The sequence below is a fragment of the Morus notabilis genome, unplaced genomic scaffold (genome assembly GCF_000414095.1).
Source record: "Morus notabilis unplaced genomic scaffold, ASM41409v2 Scaffold175, whole genome shotgun sequence".
In the NCBI taxonomy this organism is placed as follows: domain Eukaryota; kingdom Viridiplantae; phylum Streptophyta; class Magnoliopsida; order Rosales; family Moraceae; genus Morus; species Morus notabilis.
Window position 1 is genome coordinate 246935 of NW_010365332.1, and position 23298 is coordinate 270232.

Consider the following 23298-nt stretch of genomic DNA (forward strand, 5'->3'; position numbering starts at 1 on the left):
TCTAATTCAAACAACATGTTTTATAATTTCCATTTTAAACCGCAAAAGCTCAAACCACCACGTTTCGAACAACAATTATTTCCGAAGCTGGAGTATACTGCTGAATATTTCAGTTATAGGCGTACCAACATATATACATGCACAGAAGTTCTCTAGAATTGAACTCTTCTCAACGAGAGCAATAATTTTTTGTAAACTAACTACAAAATATACTACAAAATATGCCCTCTTAAACAGTTTTTGTAATATGTATATATATATATATATATATATTTACTCAAGTTTACAGACCATTTAAGACCATCCAGGATGATTGGAAGCATAATTTTCGCGGAATTGCTTCCTGAAGAAGCATGAAACATTTTGGTTGCTCAACGAGGGGTACAAAGGAACGCAACAATTGACAACTGCTTATTTAAATATTGCTACAGGGTTATCAAAAAACACTTAACTGTGTTCTTTACCATCTCAAGGTCTGCTAAAAACGTTGAAACTCATGACGATCCTAAGCATCTTCAGCGTCGCTCGTGCTAGGGTGGGTATCGATATAGAATTCTGTGGAAAAATCAATTTCGTCAACAATCCTCCCCCTGAATTAGGCGATGCACAAGAAAAGCAACAGGCATGAGACCTCCGGAAAGGCAAAACATTATGGACTTTATACTACGAGGAAATCACGCAATTTTTGCTGAGAGAAGACGTTACGTTTCAAGTACAAACTTGCCCTCTTTATATTTCTGACTCTTCTCATGGGCAACTTCCTGGGGGGAAACAAGTAAAGACAGTAAGCGGGTTTATGAAGTTGAGAAATGAGGTGATGAGATCAAAGTTACATGAGATGAATAATGCAAAGACAAACACTCGGGCGTGTTTAATTGTCATGAAGGGGAAAGGAAAAGAGATGAATGTTTCCTTTTCCCACCTATTCATGTGTTACGATGTAGGGAATGGGAAAAGGGAAAGCAAATCTTAAGTTACCGAATGGTCATGACTATTGTATAGCCTTACTAAAATTTAGCTAATAATTATATGAACAAGGACTTTTTAGTCCAGCTAGTAGGATTCATGTTCCTAAAGTTGGTAAACACTAGAAAGTGAATTGAATTGTTTTCAATTTCACTTCCAATTATGTAAATAAACACTAAGGCGAGAATCAATGATTGTTTTTCTTATTCTCTTCTTTCTTTCCAACATCTTTCCCTTTTCCATTACAAGTTAGCAAGATCTGTTCACTCATGTGCGCGTGTGTATGTGTGTGTGTGTGTTTGTGTGTGTGTGTGAGAGAGAGAGAGAGAGAGAGAGAGAGCGACATATTCCCTTTTCCATTACAAGTTAGCAAGATCTGTGTTCTCATGTGTGTGTGTGTGTGTGAGAGAGAGAGAGAGAGCTACATATTTCCAGCCAACAATTTGTCCACAGAAGCAGCAAAATGTTTCTGCAACAGTATGCAGTCCTGATAGCATCAGCCTCTCCTCAAATGCTCCGAGACTGATGTTCACTCTGGATCTCAAACTCAGACACAAATAAGTTCCACTCGAAAGATTTTCCCATAAAGTGTCTCACAAGAGAATGTAGAATTAGAAACATTGCAAGGAAGAATTTCTTTCAATAACCATGGATCAAAAACAACACAAGAATATTAAAATCAATACATACTTTTGGCTATCAAATATTCATTTACAAACTTGTTTTTCCTCTGTGAAACATTCCTCTGACTTGAAGTTAAGGGTTACACTTATTACGTAAGAAAATAGAATAGATTGTTTCCACTACATTAATCAGTAGAGCATAGGGCATCAGTTCTTTTCTGGAGATAACTAAAGATTCGTGTTTTATTTAAATTTAAAACTTGCGTTCGGTACCAAAATTTGGGTGTGATAAGAGTAAAAAGTTAACTGGAAGAAATATATGTTAAGCAAACAAATATGTTATTCAAAATCATATATAAGATTTTCAAAAAAAAAAAAAAGAAAAAAATCATACATAAGAACCTTTCAGGAAAATCATATCATAAAATATAAGTGACTCACACATTATTGAAAAGGTACGCCTTTCCCCGTCGGCAGTGAAAACCCTGATTGAATTGCAAGGAAAATTGAGTTGCAATGAGCTTAAACACAACAGGACTATAAAATGTCTAAAGCTTAGAACATGGTTATAGACATATCAATCAGACTTGTAGACGATTTGATCATGTTTTGGCAGTTAAGAAATTAACCAAAGTGAGAAAATAAATTGAAAGACAATGATTTCAAAAAGGTTGAAAGAGACACTGCATCCAACTTTAGATGGGTAAGGAAGAATCATGACTCGAAACTCTTTAACAAAGCAAGTACATCCCAGAATGCTAAAAATTTAAAAAGGTCGAGGAACATGAGCTGTTGAGACAAGGAAAGAGACATCAACATACGGAATCAAGACTTTGTAGCAGATAAAAAAATTAATTTCTGCTATATTAATACATCTTGGCTTCTACTCAAGAAAATCTATTGCTTAGCCAATAACTTGTAACCAAAACCTTTTGACTTTACATTGAGGCCGATCAACATTCTATGCACAATATTGTGATACTTCAGCAAGTCAACAAAGATACTTCGCCACCTTTTTTTCTTTGAAATGTAAAGTATCTCCATAGATTCACTTGTTAGCCTTCTTTCTTAAACTAGTTCTACTAGTCTATAAGATTAACATTATTTGAGCTTCTTTCTCGTGAACCACGACTCGACATTGGGTTATGAACAAGGCACAAAATACAGAATGGTAATCGACAGCACGAGTGGTATTTGCATAGACTTTGACAGGCTAAAAGCTGCCAAAACAATTTCTAAAAAAAAAAAAGCTGCAGTTGTACACCCAAACAAGAACTCTGAATATTAAGGGTATTGGGAAAATAGTATGTCCCAGGTGCCGTATAAATCCCTCACAAAGTGGATTGGCCATATACTATTCCACCCCCACCAGCAGCGAGGGGACTAACGTGAACCCAAGACCTTGTTGAGGAGAACAACTTACCACCCCAACAACTTACCGATGGTTAAGCAAACTATGATGAGCCTCATCTCTAAGCCTCTAATCACTATGCCAACTCTTCCAAACAGCCATGAGAATACCCACACAATGATGCAGCTCAAAGAAAAGAGTCTTGGAGAACACATCCACTCAAAGTTACTCCAGAATCCACCAGTGACATTCTATTGAACTCAAATATTTGATTACAAAGATATAAGAAGACTGCTGACTTTCTGTGAGTTTCTGAGAGGAAAAATACTCTTATTTCTCTTAACGTTTACAAGGAGTACAGGGAAATATATATCCAAGAGATTGCTGCATTATTCCAGCCATTAGTCCCGGTCCTAAATCAATTAGTTAGAGGAAAATCCTCCACTAAAAAAGGAAAGAGATAAAATATAGAATCTGGTAAGTAATACCGAATTCTCCTTATTGTTCTATACCAAAAATACATAAACAAATTCCCTAAACTTTCCTAATATAACTTTGACTCAGAATTCCACTCCCCCTTAAGCTGGGTTGTAGATATTGTACATACACAGCTTGTGACTCATCATGTCAAAGTTAGTTCTTGGAAGAGCTTTAGTGAGTATATCTGCAGTTTGAGACTTTGTAAGAGTATAAACCAATTGCACAATCTCCTTCACAATCTTCTTTGTAATGAAATTCCGATCTATCTCAATATGCTTTGTCCTATCATGATGAACAGGATTCTTAGTAATGCTTATGGCAGCTTGGTTGTCACAGAACATCTGCATAGGCCTTTCTACTGTTACTCCAAGTTCACCAATTAGTCTTTGTATCCACATACCCTAACAAATGCCAAGAGCGAGTGCTCTAAATTCTGCTTATGCACTGCTTCTCGAGCCCACAGACTGTTTCTTGCTCCTCCATGTCACTAAATTTCCCCACACATAGGAACAATACCCAGATGTTGATCGCCTGTCTGACACATCTCCTACCCAGTCTAGATCTGTATAGACTTCTACATTCCTATTGTCATGACTTCTACATTCCTATTGTCATTCTTCTTGTATAGTAGACCTTTACCATACCTTTACCTGGAGTCATCTTAAGATACCTCAAAATTCTATTCACAGCCCCCATATGTTCTTCTGTTGGGTTGTTCATAAATTGACTCACAACACTAACAGAGAAACCAATATCAGGTTGAGTGTGTGAAAAATAGATGAGTCGGCCTACAAGTCTCTGATATCTCCCCCTGTCAACTGGTGCACTATCTTTTTCAATCCCTATCTTCTTGGTTGGATCCATTGGAGTATCTGCAAGTTTACATCCAAGCATAATTGTCTCCTTTAGTAAATCTAAGACATATTTCCGTTGGGAGACAAATATACCTTTCTTTGATCGAGCCACCTCCATGCCCAGAAAATGCCTGAGATACCCGAGGTCTTTGATCTCAAATTCCTTGGCTAGCATCTTCTTTAGTCTCAATAGTTCCTCCTCATAGTCACCTGCTAGAATGATATCATCTACGTACACAATCAATACTGCTATTTTCTTTCCTGGAGAGAACTTCACAAACAGTGTATGATCTGCTTGACATTGAGTATATCCATGCCTAATCACTGTCTTAGCAAACCTGTCAAACCATGCACGAGGGGATTGCTTGAGTCCATATAGTGATTTCCTAAGATTGCACCTCCATTCAGGAATGCATTCTTGAAATCTAGTTGATGTAATGGCCAATCTTGATTTGCTGCTCAAGAGAAGAGTACTCTGATATTATTAAGTTTGGCCACTAGAGCAAATGTTTCTTGATAGCCTATTCCATAGGACTGAGTAAAACCTTTAGCTACAAGTCGAGCTTTTAGTCTTTCTACACTTCCATCAGCCTTTTGTTTGATAGTGAAAATCTACTTACAGCAAGCAGGTTTCTTTTCGGGAGGAAGATCTAAGATCACCCAAGTACCATTTTTCTCTAAAGCCCTGATTTCTTCACCAACTGCCTTACTCCATTCTGGACTTTTGAAGGCCTCTTGAATAGAATTAGGAACCTGCACGCTATCAAGAATAGAGACAAATGTCTAGTAGGATGGTGACAATCCTTCATAAGAAACAAATCTGCAAATGGGATGATTTGTGCATGTTCGTACACCCTTTCTTAAGGCAATTGGAATACTTGTATCATCAATAGTAGGAGCAGCAATCTCAAGATCATAGGTTCCGTTACCTGAGTAAATTTGAGCGGAGAAGGACTTGGCTCAAATTTTTAGTCATGTGTGAGCTGTGTTTGAATGCTCTATCTCCTTCTTGGATTTTTTCCTCCTAGTATAGACACGAAGCTCAGGACTTGCATATTGTGGTGGTGATGACGTGGAGTGATTACGGACTGGAGTGGTGACTGGAGATTGAGGTAAGTCCACAAGAGAATGGTTCTCAAATTGGGAATGATTTTCAGGTTGATCTGGAATTTGGAGTACATTCCCGGGCTGAAATGGAAGAATGGAATCCCCGGACTGAGGTGGAGGTGAATGTTCAATGTCACTAGGAGTGTCCCAAAACTGATATTCTCTCATATTCTCATCCTGAATTTCAGGTTTTGGATAATAGGGTTGATGTTCAAAGAATGTCACATCCATTGAGTGGTAGACCTTCTTGGGGATGGGAGAATAGCACTTATAACCCTTTTAGTTTGAGGAGTATCTAAGAAAAATGCATTTGATGGATCTAGGGTCTAATTTGCTACGATGGTGTTGATGTATGTGAACAAATGCTGAACATCCAAATACTTTAGGATCTAATGAAGAGATAATTTTTGTATGTGGGAAGCTTTGAAGAAGAACCTGATATGGAGTTTGGAATTTTAGGACTCTGGAAGGCATTCTATTAATGAGATATGATGCTGTAAGGACTGCTTCTCCTCATAAATGTTTTGGAACATGAGTAAACCTCTAACAAGTGTCTATTTTTTCTTTCTGCTACCCTGTTTTGTTGGGGAGTGTCAACACAAGAACTCAAATGAACAATACCCTGACTCAAGAGATAATCACCTAGGATAGTTTTGAAGTATTCCTTAGCATTGTCAGTTTTCAGGAATTGAATTTTGGTGTTCAATTGTGTTTGTATCATGGAATTGAAATTTTGAAAGATTTGACCAACTTCAAATTTTTCTTTCATGAGAAATATTCAGATTAGTCTAGTGTAATCATCTACAAATGATACAAACCATCGAGTTCCTGTTATATTTTTAACACTTGTGGGACCCCATATATCACTGTGAATCATAGTAAAAGATAGAGATGGTTTATATGGAAGACTAGGATAGATACTGCGTTTGTGTTTGGCAAGTTGACAGATTTCACATTTGAAGAAACTTGAACTTTTATTGATGAATAAAGAAGGAAACATTTTCTCAAGATACACGAAATTTGGATGACCAAAACGATAGTGCCATAACATAACCTTGCTATCTTTATTGACACTGGAATTTAAAATTGACTGACTCTTGAAAGACACACATTTTGCAGATTGAGCTTGTCTTCTTAGGGGTCCATCATCTTTGAGGAGATAGAGTCCAAAACACATCTTAGCATTGCCAATCTTCCTCCCCGAATCTAATTCCTGAAATTCACACAAGTTTGAGAGAAATTTAGACACACAGTTAAGATCACGAGTCAATTTGTTGATAGAGAGTAAATTGTAGTCCAAATTAGGAACATGTAAGACAGTGTTCAGAGTTAAGTCCTTTGTGATCCAGACTAAGCTTGTTCCCTCAACTTTTGAGAGGGATCCATCAGGAATTCGGACTGTATAATTCTCATTGCACGGATTGTACTCATGAAAGATAGTTGCATCTCCCGTCAGGTGATCTGAAGCTCCAGAGTCAATAATCCATGGACTTGGATGTCTTGTTGACTGTGAGAGCATTTGAAAAATTACCTTTCTGTGCTAACATGCCAGTTCCAGAAGTAGAGGTACTCGGCTGAGACAAGAGATTCTGGCTAAAGAGTTTCTGTAAAACCTCAAGCTGTTCCTTGGTGAAAGGACTTGTCTCTGGAGAAATAGGATTCTCATCTTTGGTTGCAGTGTTTGCACAGCTTTCTCTGTCATTCCATGGTCATGAGGACTTCCAATCAGTAGGTTTCCCAAGAAGTTTCCAACAATTTTCTCTCAAGTGTCCTGGTTTGCGGCAGCGATCACACCATTCCTTTTCTTTGTCTGCTTTCATTGTTGTTTATCATTAGAGGTCCTCGGGTTGCAAGGGCAGATCCTTCAAGCGTTGAGGCATAGTTTGGGGATCCCATCATCACCTTTCTTCTACTTTCTTCACGCCGTACTTCTGAGAATGCCTCCCTAACACTCAGCAGAGGCTTGGTTCGTTAAGGCATAGTTTTAAGATCCCATCATCACCTTTCTTCTACTTTCTTCACACCGTACTTTTGAGAATGCCTCCCTAACACTCAGCAAAGGCTTGGTTCCTATCACTCTCCCTCGAACTTCATCCAAATCCTTGTTGAGTTCGAGAAGGAATTTGAATGTTCGTTTCTGCTCCACAATCTTCTTGTATAAAGCAGTGTCTTGAGGGCACTTCCACACGTAGGTTTCAAACATGTCTAATTGTTGCCAATGACGAGTGAGGGTGTTGAAATATTGAGTAACTGTGAGATCCCCCTGGCGCAGGTCGTGCAGAACCGTTTCAATTTGAAATAATTCTGAAGTGTTTTCAGAACTTAGAGTGCGTTTCTCTAATAGCATCCCAAATCTCCTTCGCAGATCCATACAAAAGAAAATTTTCTCCTATTTCATTATTCATGGAATTAATCAACCAAGACATCACCATGTGATTCTCGATTTTCCATACCCTGAATTTGTGATCATTCTTCTCAGGGGTGGTGACTTCACCCGTGAGATACTCATCTTTGCCTTTTCCACAGATAAACATCATCACGGATTGAGACCATTGAAGGTAGTTATGGCCGTTGAGTTTGTGACCTGTGATAAGAAGAGAGGAGTTCTTCGTCGTTCGACCGTGACTGCTTGCTGCTGCTGCAGTTTTTGGATTTGAGGTTACTTCGGATGAAGACGAGCTTTGTCTCTTAGTAGCCATGCCGAAGTTGGTCATGCCGGATTCAGGAAATTAGAGAACTAGGGTTTCTTTTCTCTAGAGGTTTGGCGGCTCTGATACCATGTGAGTTTCTGAGAGGAAAAATACTCTTATTTCTCTTAACGTTTACAAGGAGTACAGGGAAACATATATACAAGAGATAGCTGCATTATTCCAGCCATTAGTCCCGGTCCTAAATCAATTAGTTAGAGGAAAATCCTCCACTAAAAAAGGAAAGAGATAAACTATAGGATCTGGTAAGTAATACCGGATTCTCCTTATTGTTCTATACCAAAAATACATAAATAAAATCCATAAACTTTCCTAATATAACTTTGACTCATAATTCCACACTTTCCTAACACATCCTTAATTTGTACTAAAACTATAACAACCATATAACAACCATATAAACCTTTAGAAAACTAAAAGACACCCTAACCAAGCAGTCATCATAAGACTTCAAAGGATCAGCAATGAAATTAGGGATCTTTGAAAGCCCAAATTTTACACTCCTATAATGCTTCAACAGCAATAACCCAACACTAAACATAGGAATTAAACTATCTACGCGCTAGCTCTGCGCCAGGACAATAATTAGACTCCACTCCACATGACTGAATAGTAAATTCTCGAAAAGTCAATCCCCCTTCCAGTAAGTGCTCACTCAAACACGGTTAACGCCATAAACAAGCTCATGTAGATCGACATCAACCTCCTCTTCACATTAGTTATGGAGCCTAACCATCAAGTCCATGATTACCTTGCGTATTATTTGGATCAAGCCTGGCGTTTTAATGGAAATGACCACTCGGTTTGGAAGGGTATATGGAATTCTAAGCTCCATGAAAGGTTGAAAATGTTTTTATGGAGATTAGTGGTGGAGGCCCTCCCAACGAGAGAGAGAATTGAAAATTTTAATCCTTTTATGGGAACTGATTGTTCTATTTGAGGCCAAGAAACTGAAATGGTTGAGCATTTGTTTTTTGAGTGCAGATTTGCAGCTGCTCTATGGTTTGGATGTCCTTTTGCTAGTAGAAGGGAGTGTTGGGAAGGAAAGAGCATCCTTGATAGAGTTAAGTTTGTGATAAAGCCGCCTTCTGAAGCAGGCTTCTCTAAAGAGGGGTCCTTTTTGTTTTCTTTATGGGGAACTATTATCCTTGATATGATATGGAGAATGAGAAATGAAGTTGCTCATGGGGCTGTATTACAAGATCCTTCGAAGGTTTTAGCTCTGTGTTCTAAGAGAGTTGAAGACTTCAAGAGGAACTTTAAATTGGGTAATACTGAAAATGGTGGGAGCGAGGGTGGGAGATACTTTGAGCAGAAGGATTTATTTGATATTTCCAATCTCATTATTAATGTTGATGCAGCCTGTGGTTCAGAGGGAGCAGCAGTTGGGGTAGTGGCTAGACATGTGGAAGGTGGGATGGTGGGGGTGTTTGCTCGGTGGAAGTGGCTGAGGCCGTGGCTTTTTTAAAGGGTGAGACTTTGGCTGTGGAGAGAGGGTGGCTGTGGTGAATGCTCTTAATGGAGTGAAGGACAACATTTCGTGGGAAGCTAAGTGTATAATCGATGAAACTCTCTCTCTTTGTATTAATTTTGATGTCATTTGTTTTGTTTGGATCTCTAGACATATGAATGTTGCAGCTCACCAAGCTGCTAGGTGGGGTCTTAGTCATTCTTTTTGTACAGTGGATCATTTTGCCTCCTCGTCTCATCAGTTTGGTTCTTGGAGGTTGGCCTTTTGTAACGACGATTTCTCTATGAAGTAACACTTTTCTAGCAGAAAAAAAAAAAAAAAGGTCCAAGATTACCTTAATGTTCCAAACTACAAACCAGATTGAACACATCCTTAATCCTTAAAGTGGTAAAATTCACTAAATCCAAAAGAAAATTTCATCAAACTTCTTCTTTCAGATTCATTTGTGCGCCAAAAGTACAAATTGAAAAGCTCAACCATAAGAATTAGAGCCACGAACGCAACATCAAAGAGCTCCTTTGTGACAGTGGCAAATAAACAGACAAAAGGCTAATACAATTATCAATATTTGCACTCTGAAACTAGCTTTTATCACTTTACAATCCACTATATTTATTTTTTGCAAAAGGGTCACGGCTAAAAAAGAAATACATAAAAAAAAGAACTAGATAAAGTGTTATGAGAAACTAAAGAATCATTCAAGAACAAATACTATAAACAGTTGCAGTTGATCATGTATGACAAGTAATAACATGTCATGAGTAAGTGAAGAAAAATAATTCTTAAACATTGGAATTGTTAAAGAGGAAGAGAAATGAAAGAAAAAATAAATTAATTAAAAAAAAAGGAAAAAAAATACCCGAGAAACAAGATCGTGAGCAAGGGCGAGGTGGGTTTTACAGAACTTGCATCTGTAAGACCTTCCTTCCAACTCTACTACAAATATTCTTCCCATCTTTCTTCTTCTTCTTAGTTCTTGCCACAAAACTAAAACGTGCTTTGGTTTGGTGGATATATCTCAGCTTAATAGCTGAATCTTATTGTTATTTTTCTTTTCTATTTTCTTGAGGGTTCATCTTTATTTGTCATTATTATTATTTTTTCTGTCATTGTACTAATATCATTGCTAGTCAATGACGTGGCTGTTTATCTAAAGGCAAAATTTCGTTAGTTTTTAGCACAATTACTCTTTAAATTTATGATGTTTTAACAAATTATTTATTAAATTTTTAATTTTAATAATTAATTTTTTAAATTTATAAAATTATTGTAATGTGTTTAATTTATTAAATTTACTCATATTTTGTATTAAATTTTTTTAAGAGTATACTTTTTTATTAGATTTAAGGGATTAAGACGTGAGGATTTAAAAGATTTGTTTTATATAAATTAGGATGTTATATTTTCTTATAAAACGTATTTTAACCATATTAATTTAGTGCAATTATTATCAAAATAGAGCATATTATGATAATTTATAAATAAAAAGAGAAATTTAACAAAATTAAAAATTTTAAAAAGTAAATTGTTAAAATTATAGGGCGCGTTTAGAATTCGTTTTAAAATGATTTTATTTTTTGTATGAAAATAAAAATGAAAACTTTTTTAATATTAGACAGAAATTATTTTTGAAAATGTATTTAGTAACTTTATCAAGAGATTATTTTTAGTGTAAAAAAATTCATTAATGTTTTTCTTTTTCTCTCACTGTTCTAAAAAAGAGAAAATAAAAATAAAAAATAAAAAATTATTTTTTATTTCTCTCTCGTTTTACACTAAAATAAAATATATTTTTTTATTTATATTTTTTATTTTTATTAAGTTAAACGCTATTTTGAGAATATTTTTATTTTTATTTTTTAAAAAAATATGAAAAATAAAAACAGCATAAAATTTAAGAGGTAGATGTGTAAAATACTTTTATTTTAATTACCCCTCCGATTTCAGTTATTTTCCTCGTTTCCCCGTAAGTAAAACAAAAACCCCTATTTATTAATAGGCGAAGAAGAGAGAAGAGTCTCTGCAGCAGCTCCTCCCGTTGCGGCGTTGGTGAGATTCCCGTAATTTCAAGACTACCCTTTTCATCTTAACAACTAATTCATATCAAATTTATCATTTTTTTTTTTGGTGATCATTTTCATTTTGGGTTTCATTGTTGTTGTTTTAAGCAGCGAAAAATGAGAACAGCTGAATTTGCTGTTCTTCGGTCCTTCAAAGATGTCTTCTTATCATCCAGATTTCGGCAACCCCATTTGCTCAGAACCCTTTCTACAAACGCACTGAAAACAGATGCTTCCTCAGGTATTTTTTATTTGGTAGATTTGCTTTTTCTTTTTTTTTTTATTTGTGGAAAATGGAGTTTGGTTTTTCAGTTTTATTAATGGTGAGTTCTGAAATACTGGGTTGTGTTCTGTGCAAATATTGATGCAATAATTTATAGGAATTTGGTTCAGAGAGGGGGAAAAAAATAGAAGAGGAGAAGAAGAGCTTGTGCTTTTAGAATTCAGATCTTTGATTTTTAAAACTGATTTTAATGGAAAGCTTTATTCATAAAATAACTTTCAAAAGAGTTTTAATTTGCAAAATGACTTTGGAACAACCAGAAGCAACCATTTTAGTGTGTTACCAAGTGGTCGTTTTGTAAAAAGAAATAAAGAAAAGGGTCGTTTTGCTAATTTCACTTTATGGGGTAGTCATTTTAGCAAATTTCTTGTTAGAATTTTCGTTTGATCTTTGTGAGATTGAAATAAATTGATTGTGTTATTTTTATTTCAAACTTCGATATACTGTTCTAGAGTAAATTTTATTTTCAAACTCAGGTCTTCCTAGTTTGATCACCGTATTTGTGGTGAATTTTGCAGGTGAAAAAGAGGATGATACACCTCCGCCGAGGCATGAATCAGAGGATGATTTTCAGCAGAGAATTTTTGGTGGAAGTAATGAAGGAACTTCAAAAACGGAAGCTTTTTTTGAAAAGCTCAATAGAATCGGGAAAGGTCGCGATAGCTTTGGCTCATACATGACTGGAGGATCAAGAGGAGGAAATGCTTCCAGTATGTTGGATGGACTGAACGAAAGTTTTGACACGTTACAGGATGGGCTGGACGGCAAGTTAGAGAAAGCAGCCACATATTTTGAATTTGATCGCGAAGAAGTATTGCAGGATGATTACTCTTTCAGACCGGATACGAATTTTAAGCAGGGAATGACTTACAATGTTAAGGTATACAACACCTCTTAGCATCTTTAAGTGCACTTTACTTTTATGCTGATGGAGTTGATGTAGAACCAAGAAAGATAGGAAAGAAAAAATTTTAAAAATAAAAAAACGAGGAAACTACTGGCTTAAATGGATACTGAGAATAACCCTTATTCCAAAATAGCATAAATCCATAGGTAAATCGAAACTAAATATTAAAACATTACTATATTCTATTCTCAGTCAATAGTTTTTGGGTAAGGAAGATTTTGATGTTGCCATTTTCTGGTGTTAATGAGTGTTAAATGAACACACAAGTTGATACTTGGAAACTACTCTGGCTTTATTGCTGGCATGGAATCCATTAGTCGCTTACTTGTTTTGGTGGTTATTATACTTGCAAGAGGTTTTTTTTTTTTTTTTTTGAAAATACACAGTCAAGGCACAAATACACACACAAGAAGTATGCATATCCTCTTTGTTTTCAGTAGGTTGTCCTTCCTAAGCAGTATGGTTTGTCGTGCAGGATCTTGATCTAACAAAGCCGACATATCGTAAACCTGTCCAAAGGTCTGCATTTAAAGTAACTACAGAGGAAGTTCTGAGAAAAGCTGATTTCAGGGTAAGCGTATCTCAATTTCAATTTCCCTTGTGGACGTTCTTTTTTTTTTTTTTTTTTGGGGGGGGGGGGGGGGGTAATCTCTTGAGTTTAGAAGGAAAAGTATTTTCCTGACTATTCTAGAAGTGGTTATATGGATGCTTTTTGTTATATTGTTTTATTTTTAAATCATAGAAGGCTATCTGATTTTTTAGTTATCGTCTTCTTCCGTACTCTACTCTGCCCGTTGCTATTTGAGAATTGAGATTATGTTTCTTTGATAAAATTCGGCAAAGAAAAAAATTTAAACTGTTTGTCATTTAGAAGGCAGCTCAATCTGATCAAGGGGCAATATTGGAGATGCCATTTATAACTGTCAATGATACAAGTGGTTGCCTTCTGTTCGGTTGAGCATTGAGCTGTTGAATTGTAGTTAGCTTACTTTATTGCTTCTTTCCCCAAAGATGATAGAAAGTAGACATCACAAAAAGTACTCTTCCATATTGGTAGTTGTAAATGATTCGTATAACTCCTCGAAAACTTGAAATTTTCTAAGAGTATGAAAGTTGGTTGAGAAAAAGCATGAGAAGACTATTTTGGTGATTGGTGAAGGCCTCGTGACATTGGCACGGAAAAGAGGGATAGCATGGGAGTAGAGAGGAAACTAGAGGGAATGAGGAAGAACTGTGTCATATAGATGTTATATACTATATAATTTTTAGCGTTTTCCGAATTTCTTCCCTGATTCACCAAGGGAACGAATTTGGAATAATTTTTGTAATTTGTAGTGGTGATTTCTTTGTAGGTTTGTCTTGACATTTAACGTGTTATCTGGTGCAGAACGTACGTTTTCTAGCAAACTTCTTAACGGAGGCTGGAATTATCAAGAAAAGGAACCAGGTGAATTTGATTTGTCATCAATGATTTCAACTCGATGCACTTGCCGTTAAATGTGTATACTCATTTAACTCCCGATTCATTTTGTAGACTCGCATCAGTGCCAAGGCCCAGAGAAAGGTTGCTAGGGAGATCAAAACTGCCAGGGCCTTCGGTCTAATGCCTTTCACGACGATGGGGACAAAATCATTTATCTTCGGAAAAACTATGGGGGATACCCAAGAAGATTATGAATTCGAGAGTTTTGTTGGCGGCGGTGATGTGATTAATGATGTGGAGGACTGAGGTACACCTTAAAAATGCCTTAAAGCAGCTGCTTCTCTGAGAGTTGGGGGGTTGTAATTTCTTTTGATGGTGAACAGAAAGCTTCTTTACTGGGAACACTGAAGTTCTCATCTACTTTGGAAGTATTTCATCCTTTTAACCTCTTTTGACAAATTTTTGCCTGGATTGCAAGCCTTTAACATGTGGCAGTAGTCTTGTTTTGCTAATAGTTTGTTTGTTTGTTTTTATTATTATTTTTCCATTAATGAAGATAATGGAATTAGATGTGAAAGAGAGGCCTTTTATACCATGTAATTTTTTGCAGTGATCATGGGAGAAAATCATGAATAAATTAGGTACCTTTGATCTTAGTACTACACAATTTTGTAATGGTGCCTTTTAGTTTATCGGATTAGGTCTTTAAACATCGAGATTTTCTCTTTTTTATCTTATTTGAGTTATTTATATTATACCCTTTCAATTTCTTCCTTTTTCTTTTTAACTTGAAGATGCTTGTGGCTAGAAGCTTCATGCATCAAGTATAGCATGTTTTAATGCTAGTTGCTCATTCTTATCATTTAATAGGGAAAAAAAAAAGAAAAAAAAACTTTTTCATGCCTTAATATTTAAGTCACTTAAATTACATGATATAATATGGGGAGAAAGAGAGAAATAGGTCAAGACTTGAGATGAATTAAAATTAATAGGCCAATAGTTTACATAAATTAATAAATAGGTCAAATTATTGTTTTTTTCATAATTTGTCTAGTTATGAACCATAACTTGACAAGTTATTGTCCATAAATCACAGCTTTTGTCCATAACTTGTCTGACTATGAATCATAACTTGTCTGGCTATGAACCATAACTTGACAAGTTTGTCCATAACTTATCTGGTTATGAACTATAACTTGACAAGTTATGGCTTATCAATTTCTATAACTAAAAGTTGGCCTATATACTTCTTTAAGCTTTTCATATTGGCTTATTTTCTACTATTTTCGTATAATATGATTAGTAAGAAGCCAAATGAGATACTAAGGGCCCGTTTAGTTCGGTGATTTGAATTTTTAATTCGAGTTGAGATGTGATTTTATGTGAGAATTTTTTACTGTAGTAAAAAAGTTAAATGTAACTGTTCCTGAAAGCTTTTTACTGTTAGAAAATTCAAATTCTAAACTCAAAACGGTAAAATGAATAGAGCTTAAAAATTTGGACAAATAATTTGAATTTTGACTCCAACTCTTCAAAGAATGTATAGCTACATTGTTGTCCACGGAATTTTTTTTCCTCATAAGAATTTTTTTTTTTTTTTCAATACCTGCATCTTTTAACATTTTACCACTCATAAAATCCTCGCGTCATTCTTCTTGTGTTACATTTCGTCAAAAAAATATACAATTTCTTACCCGACAGAGAGGCCAAAACAAAATACTATAAAAATATTAGGGTAATTAAACCTCTAAATATAAATATCAAGGACCCAAATAAGACAAGTATATATTTCCAAGGTTATTAGTATAAATAACCCTTGAAAAATTATCAAAAAAAAAAAAACATAGCCCTTAAAAATGTGGAAAATATGATGGTCATTGTTAAATGACATACAGTTTTCAAAATTTTTAAGCTTGCGACAGATTGGTTCTCGATTTAATTTTATAGCCAAAATTCTTTGTGAATTAAATTCTGTGGCAAATGATATCCAATCCGAGCGTTACGCGTTAGCATCCATTAAAAACAGAAGAAACGTGCATGTGCCACCTTCCACGTGGTAACTTTTTGTGGAAGAAATACGTAATAACGAAGTACGTGAAGAAGATTAACCTTAAAAGAAAGAATTATGTTCTCTCTATACTAGTTTATTAGCTAACGAAGTACGTGAAGATTAAATTTATTTAAAAGCTAAATATTATAAATTCTCTTTAATATGTGACGTTCTTTAAATTTTACAATGTATATATTGTGACCTTAAATTTATAATAATCTCTATATTCACACTTCTACCTTGAAATTTTAAAACGTATTATATTTGGATGGAATAACATGTATAGTGCACATAAAAAGAAAAAATTTGACAATTTATTTAAAAACTTATGGGCCCGTTTAGTTCGTTAATTCGAGTTGAGATGTGACTTTATGTGAGAACTTTTTACTGTAACAAAAAAGTTAGATGTGACTATTTCTGAGAGCCTTTTACTGTAGTAAAACTCGAATCGATAAAATGAACGGGATCTAAGTAACCCAATTAAATCAGGTTTGGTTCTCCATTTTTTTCCCCTCTTTTCTTGTTTATACGCAACTACATAAGAAAACAATATATAAGGGATTTGGAGCCCCAACTAATTTATTTGAAAAATGCTTAACATCACCGCTAATGCTACACACAATCACTAATAAATGGTCAGTCCCCTACACTTAAAAAGAATAAAAAATTTATCTTTAAGAGTGTATGAGATTGGATTTTTACTACTTACTCTTGATAAATATAATTTTATTAGTGTAATTACTTGACTAAAAAATTATGAATAAAAAATAAATGGTAAAAATTATGATTCATACACTTTTAAAAAATATTTATCAAAAATATCTCCCATTTATGGATCTTATACTGCAAAACCTACCTTCTATCAGAGAATAATGTTTAACACCACTGGTGTCTTATAGTTTGGAGCGTGGGTATTCATTAACGCCTAAAGCAAAAACTCAATAATTCCGTCCAAAAAGTTGCATGTTTTAAGGCTTAGGGAGTGAATCTTGAGACCTATTATAGATAAGGGAGCCCAATAGGTATATTTCAAGGTTCAGGCAATATCTTAGACACAAGGATATAAATAGGAGGAGTTCGTAAAATTTATTCTTATCTAAATTCATCTTAAGGGCATTAATTAATGTAATATACTCTATTAACAAGTAATTTGAGGTTCACATGTCCGTCGAGTAATGTTTTGAAGTTTGGGAACTAAAAGTGAAATTTAACTCTTAAAAATCCTGTAAGAAATCAGAACGGAAGAAAAATTCTCAAAACAAAATCAACTGTCAATTTAAATTTAGGGTGCGTTTGGAGTAAGAATCTGTGCTATGATTCAGATCATAATTTGTAGCTCGTTACAGTATTTTCTATCAAAAAACATACATAAATTAAAAATAATTTTGAATTATAATTTTAAATCTATAAACCAAACGTACTCTTCATTAGTATTTTATTCTAGGCAGTTCACCTTTTTCTCCCAAAAATTTGAAATCCTAACTAGCCAAAGCAAAATGGACAAGCATATCTGTGTTTTCTCCATTTTGTGTTGGTTTTAGTCAAAATGAGACCCATATTCCAACGGCTTAGAACATTTTCCCGGGAAAATAATACCCAACGAAAGTTCAATTTCCTATCAAAGTTCCAACCCAGAAATCTTCACTCTCACAGCTTTATTTCACTAAATTTCCCTCTTAGCCTCTCCAAAGTTGATGAAAAGCCTAAGACTTCCTTCGACTGCTTTCTGGGTTGGACCAAAACTTATCCTTTCGTTCGATCATTTGCGAATTCTGCCGATTCCGACGAGTTTGAAGGAGACCCAAATGATCGAATCGCTGTTTGGATTCAAAACATCATCAAGTTTCGGAGGGAGAAATCGACGGAGGAGATCGAGCGAGCTCTTGATATGTGTGGGTTTGAGTTGACAGAAGAATTGCTCTTGAATGTACTTCACCGGCATCAATCTGACTGGAAACTGGCTTATGTTTTCTTCAACTGGGCGTGTAAAGGAGGTGGAAGTAATGGGTTCTTGCTGGGCTCTGAATCCCACAACGAGATTCTCGAAATTCTCGGGAAAATGAGGCGGTTTGAGGAAGTACACCAAGTGCTCGTCAAAATGCGTGAGAGAGAAGGACTGCTCAATGAAGCGACTTATGCGATATTGCTCAACCGATACGCGGCTGCGCATAAAGTTGATGAAGCAATGGACGTGTTCCGCAGGAGGAAAGAGTTCGGTCTTGAGTGCGACTTGGTGGCGTTTCAAAATCTTTTGATGTGGTTGTGCCGGTACAAACATGTTGAGGTAGCGGAGACCTTGTTTTACTCGAAGCGGAAGGAGTTTCCTTCGAACATAAAGACGTGGAACATCATTCTTAATGGATGGTGCGTGCGAGGGAATGTGCACGAGGCGAAAAGGTTTTGGAAAGATTTGATCAGGTCTGGATGCCAGCCGGATCTTTTCACTTATGCGACTTACATAAACGCGCTGGCCAAGAAAGGGAAATTAGGGGCAGCAATCAAGTTGTTCAAGGCCATGTGGGAAAACGGCTGCAACCCAGATGTGGCAATATGCAACTGCATCATCAATGGGCTTTGTTTTAAGAAGAGGATTCCCGAAGCTTTTGTGGTTCTGCGAGAAATGAGGGCACGAGGTTGTAGTCCGAATTTAGCAACGTACAACACGCTGATCAAGTACCTATGCAAGATTCAGAGGATGGACATTGTTTATAAGATTGTGGATAAAATGGAGCGGAAGCGGGGAGATTGTTTGCCTAATCACGTGACATACAGTTTCTTGCTCAAATCATTGAAAAAACCGGAGGAAGTTCCTGACCTCTTGGAGAGAATGAAGAGAAATGGATTCAAAATGGTTTGTGACACGTACAATCTGATCTTGAAGTTGTACATGGATTGGGATTGTCAGGAGAGAGTGAAATCTACATGGGATGAAATGGAAAGGAATGGATTGGGGCCCGACAAGCGATCTTATACGATTATGGTTCACGGGTTCTTTGACAAAGGAAGAAAAGAAGATGCTTTGCGTTATTTTCGCGAGATGAGAGCAAAGGGAATGCTGCCAGAGCCGAGAACCGAAATTTTGGTGAATTCCATGAACGTTAATTCGATTGAGAGAAAATGTGACTCTGAGACATGTTGACACAAGTGAGAATTATCAGAGTTCAATGAATGTATGTATTTGGATGTCATGTATCTTGAAAGGTGTGTGGTCAAAAAATTTCATTACTAGTTATTGACTTCACGGTTTCCTTCATTGGCTAGGATTCATGTGTAGGTTGAATACAACCTTGAGTGGATAAGAAAAAAGCAGCATAAAGATTTTTATCATCCTATACATTCTTTTCCTATTTTTGCTTTATTATTGGGAATATGATGTTCTCCTCACGTGCAACCAATCCATTTCAATTTAGATTTGTGAAAATTTGGTGCAAATTCAAATCTATTAGTCCTTTAATATCCAATTCTTTTATATGATTCGATTGGATTGGCTGGGTCCATTGACTGGATATTCTGCGCAAGAGAAAACCCTGATTAGAATAGTTACAGTTTATAAACAGTTGAGAGTGATCGATTAAGGCAATCATATCTCCTGGTGATAGTGGTCAGTGGTAAAATCATTGATGGGATTACATTCATATCCAAACACCAAAGTGAAAAAAAATCTGAACCAGGAAAGATGCTAAAATCAATTTGTACGTACTATTTTAAGGGAAAATGGAAATAATAGGTGCAAATATGTGCACAAAGCCAAGGGGAAAAAGGAATACATGTCACAAAAACAAGCAGTTGTGTATATCATCTTAGCATTCTCCTCTGTTGATACGGTGAAACCTAAAGTCGGCTTTTATCAGGCAGTTGCTGCAGGAGTAGGGGTGTACCAACCATGGTGAATCTCTACAGCCTTCTTTCTTCTGGCTAATCGAGACTTTCTGCGTGCTCCGGTGTTCCTATGTAATGTTCCAACCTTAACTGCTTTGTCGATGATAGAGTATGCCTCAGCGATCAACTTCTCGACAGGAAGAACCTCTTCTGCCTGAGCGTCTTGTTTCTTTTTTAGTGTGTCCAAAGCTTCCAAAACCTGGAAAATGCAGCACAAATAAGATCACAGAAGCCACCAAGAAATTCCCACTTATCTAGTTAGGGTCAGAAATTTCAGCTACTTCTCAGTGCTCTAACTAATTCCATAGTTACAGAAAGATGTTTAGAACAAAAATATCAAGAAGCATGACATGTTATAAGTCATAAATCACTAACAGAAGATTGCAGATATGAAAGTATTTTTAGCTACATGTATCTTAAGTAGATGAAAAAACAATTACTGAAGCAGCGAATTGAAAAAAAAAAAGAAGCAGAAATATCAGGGGTGAATCAATTCATATTATCTGTAAATATACTCACCACACGCAGACAACTAAATGTTCATCAAATCTCAAATTTTATTTACCGCAAAATCAGCGGTTTGAATGAACGGGAAAGTCTACCAACATGCAAGGAGGTCGAAATTAAAACACTACAAGATTAAGTACAAAAAGAACAGAAAGGGTAAGAGAGTTACAAGCCAAGACATAAGACTTCCAATAACAGTCCATAACCGAAATTGTTTCTACAAAAACTTTAGCAGTAACGACATAAGCACACAGTTGATGGATAATATGAACCTAAAAACCTATCCAAGACATGAATAAGGCACTCCAGAAAAGGATGCAAGAGGTCATACATGGTAACAAATTTGGGCTTTGGAGCTCAAATCAGGATTTAGTATAGCTAAAAGCATTATAGTGCTAAAAGAGCTGATTCACACTTTCCACTGGAAAAGAATTCCGCATATGTATTTAACACTTCAATAAATCTACTATATATATATATATATATATGTATGTATGTATGTATGAATTATAGATGTCTGTGTGTGTGTATTGAATGTTATAAATCTCCAAAAACTAGGAATTTCATAAAGTGACTGAAGGACAAGTTGTGTTATTTCCTTTATTCTCATATATATTAACCTTAAATCTTGTGACTAAAATAATGTCCTAAACCTATTTATACATTGGATGAGGAAGGTTATTGAACATATCCTAGAAAAGTGTAACAACGTGCATAGATAAATTATACAACCGCACAAAATATCCCTTATTACTAGATTCCTATTTGTACTTGAAATTCAACTCCGTGGAAACCCCAAAGAATTAAAATCACACAAGTTGTGCAGATATAACTCAAAAACAACTTCAAAACAAATAGATTCCCACATTTCCCTTGAACACATGAAAATATTTTGTTATTATCCCAAGTACCTTTCAAAAAAAAAAAAAAAAAAGCCTCTGATTAACAATGTGGTATTTGCTATCCAAAAAAACACAGTATAAAACGTCAAGAATCACTTCAAAAAAAAAAAAAAAATAGTACAATGTAACCTCAAAATTCACAACGCAAAATCACAGACATTACAGAAACAAAATACCATTAGAAGAACCCATGAATTGGAAGAGAGAGAGAGAGAGACCTTCTTCATGCGGGTTTTGACTTCAGATTTCCGAGCTTTGTTGTAAATCCGCCTCTTTTCGGCCTGCCTGGCTCTTTTCGCGGCGGAATCCGCCTTCTTCGTGGGAGCAGCCTCACAAACAACAGCTGCAGAGCGACGCATCGTCCTCTGAACAGCATTCATCGACAAACACCCTAGCCAAAAAGAAAAAACTCAGAAATTTTCTCGGCAACCAAACAAACAGGAGTTCGGTAAATGGACTACTAATGGTTCGTTCACCTTTGGAGAAGAAATCGTGGGAGAGAGTAGCGGAGAAACTCAGAGAGCTCGAGTGAGAGGAGCCACTGATTGAGAGGCTTCTGAGCTTGGAAGGAAGTGCCAAACATGAAGAAGATAAGCACTGAATTGTTGCTGCCATTTTTCTCTCTCGCTGAAGCTTTTTCTTTTGTCTGAGCTTTCTTTCTATCTATTCGGACGCTGATAAGGTTGTTTTCTTGATGTTGGGATTTTTTAGTTTCCTCATTTACCCCTAAACTATTAATTTCATTCAACTAGACAACTTTCGAAAGGGTAATTAGGATTGTTGGTCCTCAATTTTGAGCATAATGACATTTTGATCTCTAAATTTTTAGTGGACGTTTAGTTTATAAATTTAAAATTATTTTTGATTTACGTAAATTTTTTTGAAAGAAAATACTATAGCGAATTACAAATCATGGTACGAATCTACCAACTAAATCATGGTACGAATCTACCAATCAAATCATAGTACGAATCAGAAAACACTGGCCGTGTTTAGAATTGATCTCATTTTTGTTCACGTTTTTTGAAAAAGAAAAAATGAAAACGTTTTCAAAACGACGTTTGGCGCAATAAAGATAAAAAACAGAAATGAAAACGATTTTTTAGTTTAGTGTAAAATGAAAGAGAAATGAAAAATGATTTTTAGTCGTTTTTCATTTTTTATTTTCGTTTTCTCCTCTCTCAAGCAGAGAGAAAGAGATAAAGACATTAATGGGTTTTTTATACTGAAAATAATATCTTGATAAAACTACCAAACCCATTTTTAAAAATGATTTCTATCTGAAATTGAAAACGTTTTCATTTTTATTTTCATACAAAAAACAAAATCATTTTAAAACGAATTCCAAACACGTCCACTGTTTTTTAATATATTAGTCAACTTTTAATTTTGAAAGTTTTAATCTCAACAAAAAAATTGAAGAACTATTTCTAAAATTTAATGTAAATAATCACATCTTTATCGCATTATAATTAAAAATTTTACATAAATAATTACAGTATGTGCAAAATATTATAATTTTCATCAAGTTTTAATAGTAATGAAGATAAAATTTTGCATATAATTAATTATTTCTATAAAATTTTAAGTTTTTATGAGATAGACACATGACTATCTTTGTTAAATTTCAGAAATCACTCGTCAATTTTAATGTTAAGGATACAAACTGTATAAAAATAAAAGTTGAAGTTCTTAAATATGTCAAAACTAAAGGTTCAGCAACCATT

At 35.3% G+C, this 23298-nt stretch overlaps 4 protein-coding genes across 7 annotated transcripts; 2 read left to right on the forward strand and 2 right to left on the reverse strand.

The window, feature by feature from the left end:
- Positions 1 to 156: 156 nt before the first annotated feature.
- Positions 157 to 10619, reverse strand: LOC112093505 (protein yippee-like At5g53940). 2 transcript variants are annotated; one of them, XM_024172086.1, is made up of 5 exons: positions 10420 to 10619; positions 2031 to 2074; positions 1392 to 1500; positions 706 to 761; positions 157 to 555 (listed from the first exon to the last, which is right to left on the reverse strand). In XM_024172086.1, exons 1-5 carry the CDS (start codon positions 10513 to 10515, stop codon positions 531 to 533), a joined length of 330 nt encoding a protein of 109 aa, XP_024027854.1. In that variant the 5' UTR covers positions 10516 to 10619; the 3' UTR covers positions 157 to 530. The 2 variants fall into 2 exon arrangements, with proteins under 2 accessions (XP_024027854.1, XP_024027853.1); XM_024172085.1 differs by having other exon boundaries at positions 165 to 590.
- Positions 10620 to 11511: 892 nt separating this feature from the next.
- On the forward strand, positions 11512 to 14949 carry LOC21392940. Of its 3 annotated transcripts, none has more exons than XM_024172098.1 (6): positions 11512 to 11620; positions 11729 to 11861; positions 12422 to 12783; positions 13286 to 13381; positions 14198 to 14257; positions 14345 to 14949. In XM_024172098.1, exons 2-6 carry the CDS (start codon positions 11738 to 11740, stop codon positions 14537 to 14539), a joined length of 837 nt encoding a protein of 278 aa, XP_024027866.1. In that variant the 5' UTR covers positions 11512 to 11620; positions 11729 to 11737; the 3' UTR covers positions 14540 to 14949. The 3 variants fall into 3 exon arrangements, with proteins under 3 accessions (XP_024027866.1, XP_010106193.1, XP_024027865.1); XM_010107891.2 differs by having other exon boundaries at positions 11732 to 11861; XM_024172097.1 differs by having other exon boundaries at positions 11514 to 11609; positions 11732 to 11861.
- A 2787-nt stretch (positions 14950 to 17736) lies between these two features.
- Positions 17737 to 19589, forward strand: LOC21392941 (putative pentatricopeptide repeat-containing protein At3g15200). Its single transcript, XM_010107892.2, has one exon. The coding sequence runs from the start codon at positions 17830 to 17832 to the stop codon at positions 19420 to 19422; it is 1593 nt and encodes a 530-aa protein (XP_010106194.1). The 5' UTR covers positions 17737 to 17829; the 3' UTR covers positions 19423 to 19589.
- A 359-nt stretch (positions 19590 to 19948) lies between these two features.
- Positions 19949 to 22234, reverse strand: LOC21392942 (30S ribosomal protein S20, chloroplastic). The gene is made up of 3 exons (XM_010107893.2): positions 22048 to 22234; positions 21790 to 21962; positions 19949 to 20361 (listed from the first exon to the last, which is right to left on the reverse strand). The coding sequence occupies exons 1-3, from the start codon at positions 22184 to 22186 to the stop codon at positions 20131 to 20133; spliced, it is 543 nt and encodes a 180-aa protein (XP_010106195.1). The 5' UTR covers positions 22187 to 22234; the 3' UTR covers positions 19949 to 20130.
- Between the last annotated feature and the right edge of the window lie 1064 nt (positions 22235 to 23298).

What these genes read in the sequence shown, in the direction of transcription:
- LOC112093505 (XM_024172085.1), bottom strand. Translation starts at nt 10,515, where the DNA reads ATGGGAAGAATATTTGTAGTAGAGTTGGAAGGAAGGTCTTACAGATGC. An exon ending in CTCACGATCTTGTTTCTCGG is followed by an intron (nt 2,075 to 10,419) that starts GTATTTTTTTTC and finishes CAATTCAATCAG; the next exon opens with GGTTTTCACTGCCGACGGGG. An exon ending in GGCAAGTTTGTACTTGAAAC is followed by an intron (nt 591 to 705) that starts GTAACGTCTTCT and finishes CGCCTAATTCAG; the next exon opens with GGGGAGGATTGTTGACGAAA.
- LOC21392940 (XM_024172098.1), top strand. Translation starts at nt 11,738, where the DNA reads ATGAGAACAGCTGAATTTGCTGTTCTTCGGTCCTTCAAAGATGTCTTC. An exon ending in TGAGAAAAGCTGATTTCAGG is followed by an intron (nt 13,382 to 14,197) that starts GTAAGCGTATCT and finishes TATCTGGTGCAG; the next exon opens with AACGTACGTTTTCTAGCAAA. An exon ending in TTATCAAGAAAAGGAACCAG is followed by an intron (nt 14,258 to 14,344) that starts GTGAATTTGATT and finishes TTCATTTTGTAG; the next exon opens with ACTCGCATCAGTGCCAAGGC.
- LOC21392941 (XM_010107892.2), top strand. Translation starts at nt 17,830, where the DNA reads ATGAGACCCATATTCCAACGGCTTAGAACATTTTCCCGGGAAAATAAT.
- LOC21392942 (XM_010107893.2), bottom strand. Translation starts at nt 22,186, where the DNA reads ATGGCAGCAACAATTCAGTGCTTATCTTCTTCATGTTTGGCACTTCCT. An exon ending in CCACGATTTCTTCTCCAAAG is followed by an intron (nt 21,963 to 22,047) that starts GTGAACGAACCA and finishes CTTTTTGGCTAG; the next exon opens with GGTGTTTGTCGATGAATGCT. An exon ending in TCAAAACCCGCATGAAGAAG is followed by an intron (nt 20,362 to 21,789) that starts GTCTCTCTCTCT and finishes TGCATTTTCCAG; the next exon opens with GTTTTGGAAGCTTTGGACAC.